Source organism: Arvicanthis niloticus, chromosome 5 (genome assembly GCF_011762505.2).
Source record: "Arvicanthis niloticus isolate mArvNil1 chromosome 5, mArvNil1.pat.X, whole genome shotgun sequence".
Classification (NCBI taxonomy): domain Eukaryota; kingdom Metazoa; phylum Chordata; class Mammalia; order Rodentia; family Muridae; genus Arvicanthis; species Arvicanthis niloticus.
Window position 1 is genome coordinate 40852989 of NC_047662.1, and position 8952 is coordinate 40861940.

The window sequence follows — 8952 nt, forward strand, 5'->3', positions numbered from 1 at the left end:
CCTCAGCCCGCGCCCGCGGCCTCAGTTACCACCACCCGGGTCCCGCGCAGTAGAAGCTCGGTGTCGCCGACTCCATCCAGCCCCAGAACAGCAGGCCCGGCCGGGCCGAACCCACCCCGCTTCGGCCCGGGCGACTAGCGAAGGGGGAGGGCAGGCGGGAGCGCCGGCGAACCCAGGCCCAGCGCGGGCAGAGAAGGGCGCGGGGCCGCGAAGGCGGAGCGAGCGCGCCGCCGGCCAGTGCGCTGCCGGGGCGGAGGGCGGGGCGTGGGCGGTGCCCGGCCTTCCCGCTCCCGCGGCGCCCTAACTCTGCGGAGCCTCCTTAAAACTCTGCCGTTAAAATGGGGGCGGGTTTTTCAACTCAAAAAGCGCTCAATTTTTTTCTTTTCAAAAAAAGCTGATGAGGTCGGAAAAAAGGGATAAGAAACCGGCACGGTCCCTTCAGAGGCAACCGTAGCAGCAGTTGCTTCAGCGGAAAAAGAAGCAAAGGAGGGAGGGAAGGGAAAGATCCTAAAGGAAAGACGCGCAAGTGCTTGTAGCGAAGAAGGGAGCTGCGATCAGAGATTTGGGGGAGTCGGACTACAAAAGAAACTGTCAGCCGCGGCTCACAACGGGCCGGCGCAGCCTGAGTCGGCTCCGGGACCCAGCTGGCTGGCAGCCGCGGACAGGACAGCGGCACAGAGAGGGGCACAGGCCGGAGGACCGCCAAGAACTAACTGGCCAAGTGGCACCGAGCGCCCGAGCTGCTGGGCGGCCGCCAAGAAGTCGGCGGGACTGGCTGCGCCCGGGACCTGTGGCGACCGCTCCTACTTCCAAAGACCCTTCCCATCATCAGAGGCCCCAGAAAAATCTGAAAGAGAGGGAAAGACCGCGGCAGAGGCGACCGCCGCCGCTCAGCAACCGCTTGCAGTGGAGAGTCTGATCTAGCTCGGTCGTAGGCGGGAAGTTACTGGTGAGCTGGCCCGGTGCAGGCGCGATGCTACGGCGAGCTGCCCCAGCGACTGGAGCTCCATAGACGCAGCCCTGCATCATCCTCTGGCTGCCAGGAATCCCGGGACCCGGCGGGGCCGGCATGACGGGCTTGGCGGGGGTCTGCCGCACACCCACCAGCCTCCGGAGACCCGCACCGTGCCCGGCTCCCACGGCCTCTGAGGCTCGGCGGGGCTGCGGCAGCCTGGCGGGCGGGCTCCGGAGGCTCTTCTGAAGACGCCGAACCCGCTGGGGAGTCGTTGAGACCTGAGAGTTGAGGGCTTCAGAACTACTGCTCTGGTCTGCCTTCGGCAATCATCTTTAACCCTCCCGAGCACGTCAGCATCCAGCCAGCGCGGCACTCTGCTAGCGAGCAGCACTCTGGACTACCCCCTTCGGCGAGACGGATGGAAAGTGAACCCTGCGGAGGACCTGACTCTGAAATCGTGCCTCAAGTCACCACTGCGAACAAGGGTGGGTTAATAACTTTTCTACTCTCCAATACTTTTTCTTTCGCGGTGTTTTCTGAGCTGACCTAGTCCCTTAAGTCTCCGCAACATCCTCCTCACAGAGCTGTGAAGCTTAGATACGTGACAGCTCTGTCTACATCTACGTCCATAGTAATTAATCAAGAAATGCTTCTGTGTATGTATCTCCGTTGAATAACCAGAATCCTTCTTAGGGGTTAAGCTAAAAAGCTAGGGAAGGAGCCCCTCTCCAATGGGCTCAGTTTTGCTGAATAATCACGTGTGAATCGAGGGGCGGGCTTTTGGCAGGCCGACCTTACTAGTATTTACTACCAAGCTCTACTCCAGATTAACCATCCCAGTCCTTCTGTCAGCCTCCGATGCCATCATGCAGCCTGATTAGGAGCAAAGGAAAGGGGAAAAAGAGAAGCAACTAATCGTCTTTTCCCGATCGTCAGGACCCTAAAGAATGGCCGAGCCTTGGGGGAACGAGTTGGCGTCCGCAGCTGCCAGGGGGGACCTAGAGCAACTTACTAGTTTGTTGCAAAATAATGTAAACGTCAACGCTCAAAATGGATTTGGGAGAACTGCGCTGCAGGTTGGTATCCACAGAGGTGGGGAAAACAAGTTAATAAGGTTGCCTGGGCTTCTAAAATGACAGCTTTTAAGTTTGGAGGGGTACAGATCTTCACTGTTTAAAAACCTACATGGTTGCCATATTTTATATCTTTAAGTGGATCCAGCTCCCCCAAATGACGTACTTTGGAGAAACTGGTCAAATCCAGTAACATCCTCGATATCAAGAGAACCCTAGGTTTGATCATAATTTTTGGAATGCTTTTGTGACAATGGAGATTTTAAAGTAGTCTTATCGTCGAAATCTGTTTGTTTTGTGCAGTGTTGTTTTATATGACTCTTCAAGCACATTATTATGATTATTATTTGAAGTAAATACACAGTTAATGGTGGTTTTCACCTATTTCGATCCTAATATTGACTTTAAACTTAATTCTCTTGACTTCTAGGCAGGGTGTTTTACCTTCAGCTGCTTCATGTCTTAACAATGACCTTTCCTCGTTTGGTATGGGATAGCCTGGGCACCAGGACAGGGTGTACATTTTCACAGTTAACATAATACCTAATCCACCCAGTCAGGAGTGAGGAGAAATTAAAAAGTTGAATTTTCTAATCAGAGCCAAGCAGTCGTGGTTTTATTATCCCTGTAGTCATGTGGTGGTATGCTCTAATTTTCAGTAATTAGATTTACAGGCAACGACTGACACATGTCCAGCTGCCAAGTATGTACCTGATAATATCCCCCCCTCCCCAATGTTATCATGTAACTTTGCTAAATGGCTTGGCAGCAAAACATTGGAAAAGTGATCTCCACCGGTTGCTTTTATTGGTGCTCTGACGGTTCTCCTGGGAGCTTTTCCCATCCAGAAGCAGCTTTTGAAAACCCACTGGGGTAAGGGCATTAGACATCTTTGTTTCTGTTTTAAAAATTAGAAATGTAAGTGGCAGGAGATGCCAGAGTGGAGGAAGCTCATTCAGTCTGTATATTTTCAATCAGAATACAGCTGGCCTTACAAAACCCTTCTTTGTTGAGGAAGCTTATGCAGAAATACTAAAATATTGATCTTGATTCAGGTAGATTAAATAAGGAAAAGGTTTTGTTTTTGTTTTTCCACCTAATACTTGTGGACTGGCTTGGTGGTGACAGCAGTGCCAGGAACTCAAGATACTGAAAGATTTTCTATTGAAAAGTCAAAAGATGAGGGCAGTTTCACAAGGTATGAGCCACTTCATCCATATTCAGAAAAAGATAGCACAGTTTTTTTTGTTTTTTTTTTGTTTGTTTTTTTTGACAAACAGGGCAAGTGGGTAATTAATATAATTAAACTTTGATAAACATTTTAAAAATAGCTACACAATTTTGCTTCTATTAACAAACATAGATAATACCCACTTACTATAGCTTACTATCAATATATATAATGAAACACACAAATATAAATACGAGTCTCTTTCAGTATACATAATCCTGACTCTGAAATTGTGTCATCAGAAAGCACTCCCTTCACAGTCATTTATAGGGTCACTTTCTGCCAAAGACAGCAGACTCTACTCTGTGACTGTGCTTTTTACTCAACTGCAGAAATCTTTTCTCCTCTGCTGTTGTTTTTCAATAAGAATAATCAAAGAACTTCATTTACTTTGCGAAGATCTAAGGTGTCTGTTTCTTGTTCTGCTCACTTTAAGTCTTTAAGTATAAGGTTTTAGGAAGATGTGTCAAAAATTAAAATTAGACTGTGTTAATTTTTAATAACCAGAAAATATATTTCATGGAGGTTTTGAGCCATTTTTCTACTACCTTAAATGAAGGGCTGAACAGGCTTATTGAAGGGGAAACTTAATATCCTGACAATGTATGTAGCTTGTACTTATAAACTATTATTCACTCTAAATATATTTTATTAATCTCTTTTGAAACATTTTAAAGAGATTGAATCAACTTTGTTCATATTTTCAAGTGGATTAGTATTTGATTCTAATAAATATTGAGCATCTAGTAAGTAGCCCACTTATTACATTATTATATAACTTAGAGTCTCATGAATATACCCAAATATAAGTGAAACCAGTTTAGATGCTGGGATTTTCTGACATGTTAATGAAAATAATATTTCACAAGTAAATTAAATATATTTTTTGCTCTCAAGTGCTGTTTTTTTTACTTATGAGAGATTTAAGATATTTTTACTTATGAGAGATTTTTTTACTTAAAGATATCTTTTAAAGTATACATTTAAACAACAGTAAATAATGCTTTGTGATATAAAATAATTTGAGCAAGTATTGATACTGTATTCTGACTTTCAAGATAGTGGTAGTTTACAAATAGCTATTCTTCTATGTAATAAGTGCAATCAGAAATTAGACAGGATCACCAGTTGATTATCAAATGATTCAAACCACAAGACAAAGCTGTCTGTTCCAACACACGTTAAATATTTTGCTTTTACTTTTTGCTCACTTGAGTATCAGAAAGCTAGTTGGAACTTTGAGAAATGCCAACTACTATAGTGGGATGGCCTTTTCAGGGATGTAGCCATGCAATCATGCCCTCCCTGATACATACGAGGCATAGCACCAACTTACTTCGAAATAAGTTGCTATAATGAGTAATGTAGAACACCGTGGCTTAATTTAATACCTCAATAACCCAGTAATATTCTGTAATTTGAAGTGAAGTCTAAGCATGGGATACTCCCAGTAGCCAATATTTTAGCCTGTAAAGAAAAAATACTAATGCTTGGAAATTTCAAGCATATTATTTGGAGGGGGCTTGTTAAAACTAAACATTTAAGAAAATGACAACTCTGGGATTTTAAAGGACCCGTTCTATAGGAAGTGACCCTTGTGTAGGAGGCTTAGAGAATCACATAATTGATTTTCAGTAGCTATTAGGAGATAAATTTTATCCTCATTCAATCTTCCGGAATTAATACCTCAGGTATATTTTATGAGCATGAATAAACAAACAGGAGTCTCTTTACTTAAATCCCAAATTACATTTCTTTTTTAAAAAGAAATTTATGGGGAAAAAAAGCCTACACAGGTCTTCATGAAAGATAAAGAACCAAATTAGCCATCAAATTTATTCATGTTGCAGGAATTCAATTTATTCTACCACATCTGGGCTCATTTAGGATAGTTTATCAATAAGCTCAATTTTTAAGTTTTCTTCTATGTTTACTGACTGGTAATTTCCTGCTACCTAGCCCTCCAAACTGTATTCTGTGGGACTTCTTCAAGAACTGAATCAAAAATAATGATCTGAACAGGACAGATAAATGTCTTTAAATATTGCTGTGGCTCCAGCACTGGAGGGATTCTCCCATCTCTAACTTCTTTCCTAGGTTATGAAACTTGGAAATCCGGAGATTGCCAGGAGACTTCTCCTCAGAGGTGCTAATCCCAATTTGAAAGACCGAACTGGTTTTGCTGTCATTCACGATGCTGCCAGAGCAGGTTTCCTGGACACTGTACAGGCTTTGCTGGAGTTCCAAGCTGATGTTAACATCGAAGATAATGAAGGGAACCTGCCCTTGCACTTGGCTGCCAAAGAAGGCCACCTCCCTGTGGTGGAGTTCCTTATGAAGCACACAGCCTGCAATGTGGGGCATCGGAACCATAAGGGGGACACCGCCTTCGACTTGGCCAGGTTCTATGGAAGAAATGAGGTCATGAGTCTGATGGAGGCAAATGGGGTTGGGGGAGCCACGAACCTGCAGTGAATGTGTGGTCTCACCCACTGCCTTCACTCTGTCGGTTAGTTGTTTGGCTGTCCTGTTTTACTCTCACTTATTAAAATATAGGGCTTCGTTTTGCTTCGTTTTCATATTTTAAGCAGCTAGTCAAATCCTTCGAAACTGCCTAAATGGAAATCTTACTACAAGTTTATGAAATATTTAAACATCTTTTTCCCTGTCAAAATTCTGATTTCTAACATGTAATTGCATATAGTTATGCCTTTCTTCTGGATATTTTATCTTTGTTTTGTTTTTTTTTCCTTTGCTTACCTTTTGCCATTCTCAATGTCTGATTTGGAGACTTTGTTTTAAAAATTATTTGTCCTGATGCATCTTTTGCCTAATTAAAGCACATTTTTCAGAAGAGGACCACATTTTCCTGTGATTTTTTTTTTTTTTTTTTTTTTTTTTTTTTTTTTTTTACTTCTCTGTAACCTACACACTACTTGCCACTTTGTAAGAAATGTGTTAAAGTTCATGGTAGCATAAGTCTGAGCATTAGAGAGGAACACATTGGAAGCCTGGTTAGAGTGTGGTTACAGGGGAGCTCTTCCTTTATCTCCTTCCCCCACCCCCTCCCAAAGATTTCATTGGCTAGCTCTGCTCTTATTAGTATTTTGGCTTCAAAAAAAGAATATGAACAGCAATTTTGAAGATCAGACTTGAAATTATTTCAGTATAAATCCCTTGTAATGTCCAACCACCCCCTTTTCTCAAATTTGAGTCAAACAACAGAAAGGTAGGTTTTGGAAGTAGCAATTTAAAAAGAGATATCAGCTCTTAAAAAGTCAGTGCTGAAGAGAACACACTGAGAAAGTGCTTCCCTTAGGTTAGGTGACTTGTTAGAACCGTAAAAGGAAACAATCGCTTAATGTATTTCTCAGGCTTGAACTGTACTGGTTTCTTCATAAATGTCAAAAATACAAAACTATGAAATGTTTAAGTATTAAAATATAAATATCAGTATTCATGGTGGGAGATTTAAAAAATCTCATGCAGGAAAAAATGTATAAATGATATATAAAGACCATAACTACTTAGGGTCTACATAGTAAGTAATATAGAGACTTTCACGATATATAATAAGCGACTTCTCTATATGGAATTTGACTCATTTCCACATTTTTTAAACTAAGTGAGTGTAAAGTCTTTGGGGAAACATGTTTTGATTAAGAAATTGTTGAAGGAACTAGACATATCTCATATTTCCAAAAGGATCCCCCCATATCTGGTACTCTTACTGTCATGTTAAAGATAGTCGCCAAAGGATTTCAGTGCAGTTACCATTTATAAATGTATAAATGCTGCATTCATCATTTGCCACACAAACAAAGATGTTTTATGTGGAAGTTCCCTCCCCTGCTTCTTAAGCTCTCTGCCTTCAATTCAAAAAGAACAAACTACTTGAAGGTTTATTGGAGGGCATGGCTCTGATGTCTGCCTTTGCAAAGACTGCAAGGGTCTAAGGCAAGCGGTTCTCACTGGCTTCTCTTCTAGTGTAATATTAAAGAACCCGGGATCAAAAGCAGAAACATTTTCACTGTGGGTTAAAAATTTGCATTCCCTAAACTGAATGTAGTAAGATTTTTTACAATTCTACATCAATTGACTTTCAATGACAAGGTAACGTTAAACTTAGGAAACTTTTGAGGGTACAGGTTAAGATGCTCCAAGAGGAAAATATTTCAATTTAAAAATAGACTCACTATATAAAATAAGCATAGTACTATTACTGAAAACAATTCCTTAAAACCCTTCTTACACATTGCAACGGTAAAGTTGGACAATTCTAAATTTCCAGTTTAATTGGCTCACAGTACCACTGCCTCAGCATTTACTTTATCCCGTGATGTGAAAGTCACCTTTAGAGATTTCAAATACAAAGGCATGAGATGTCCATAAAGCAAAAGAGAAGTACTGTAACTGCTTTGTTCTCGGGTGGTCTGAGCTCAAGAGAGGGAGAGGACGCCCTATCTCTTCATCAGCCTAAGATTTGCTAGGCATTAAAACATCTCCACATTACCCTGGCTCCTCGCAGGAAGTAGCTTTGCTAATCTGAGTATTTTAGAAATGACTTATGTGGTCCCCTCTAGGAAATATGAAAAGCTATCCAATCTCTCAAAAACCTCGACAGTACTCGGTAGAGCTCTTGAATGGGCAGAGAAGAGAGTGCGCTGCTGAGCTTACTGGGGTCTAGATGACAGCGAAGCTCAGGTCGGAAGGAATCTGAATTTATTCAGGTGCAGAGTAAGGATGAAAAAGCTAATTGAATAGAGTGCCTGGATCCCCAGGGGACCCTGCTATATTAAAGATGGAGGCTATAAAGTAGAGATTCGAGCTGAGTTTTCTTCACTGTGCCCTAATCTGCACCGGGACACTCAGGTCCAGCCTTTGGACAGTAAACTAAATCCATACTTAGACCTGCAAAGGGTGCTGTGTGTGTGTGTGTGTGTGTGTGTGTGTGTGTGTGTGTGTGTGTGTGTGTGTCCCCGCACGCGTGGACAGGGTCTGCAGTCCACTCTAGTACCAGAATCATAACCAAAGTGTCTTACATCTCATTTCTCTAGTGAGTCAGTATTTTTTATGAATATCATTCATCAAGCAGTTCTGTGATGAGCTCTTGCACACACACACACACACACACACCACTTCAAGTAACTGACAAATACACAAAGTATTGTTCCTGAGAAAGCAATCTACTTGGCAATATGATTTGCTTTATCTTGATCATATTGAATGTCAGAATTTGTGGCCAGGGACCTTCAAGTTTTCTGTTGCTGGGAAGTTGCTTTAAGCTTTCACCCGGGTCCAAAAAACAATGAAAACTATCGTAGTGCTGGAGCAAGAAGGGGTCATACTTGCAAACCTTCCGGACTGTTCCAAGCTACCTCTGCCAAAAGAATACAGAGGGGAAAGCCTGGTGTTAGTGTGTGTAGATGGTGCTACCTTTTTACCCGGCAGTTTCAGGCAAACCGACCCACGCAGGCACTTAGTGAGAGGCAGAAAAACAAAAATCCCCGCCTGAGAGGAGGTAAAGCTCTGCCCAGAGCCAACCTCACCGTCTATGGAGGGGCTGGAAATACATCCTTTGTGTCCCAGAGTTAGGCTATGTCTGGGTGCAGTAGGGAAGAAGCTGGAGCCTGGCGCTCCTCCTGTGCGCGCAGAAAAGCCCGGGGGTGGGGGTGGGGGAGCTGCAAAACCGT

At 42.8% G+C, this 8952-nt stretch overlaps 1 protein-coding gene across 2 annotated transcripts; it reads left to right on the forward strand.

Moving 5' to 3' along the window:
• The first annotated feature begins 215 nt into the window (after window positions 1-215).
• Window positions 216-6118, forward strand: Cdkn2c (cyclin dependent kinase inhibitor 2C). 2 transcript variants are annotated; one of them, XM_034501884.2, is made up of 3 exons: window positions 216-1440; window positions 1892-2031; window positions 5357-6118. In XM_034501884.2, exons 2-3 carry the CDS (start codon window positions 1903-1905, stop codon window positions 5732-5734), a joined length of 507 nt encoding a protein of 168 aa, XP_034357775.1. In that variant the 5' UTR covers window positions 216-1440; window positions 1892-1902; the 3' UTR covers window positions 5735-6118. The 2 variants fall into 2 exon arrangements, with proteins under 2 accessions (XP_034357775.1, XP_034357776.1); XM_034501885.2 differs by lacking the exon at window positions 216-1440 and having other exon boundaries at window positions 1761-2031; window positions 5357-5826.
• The last annotated feature ends 2834 nt before the right edge of the window (window positions 6119-8952 follow it).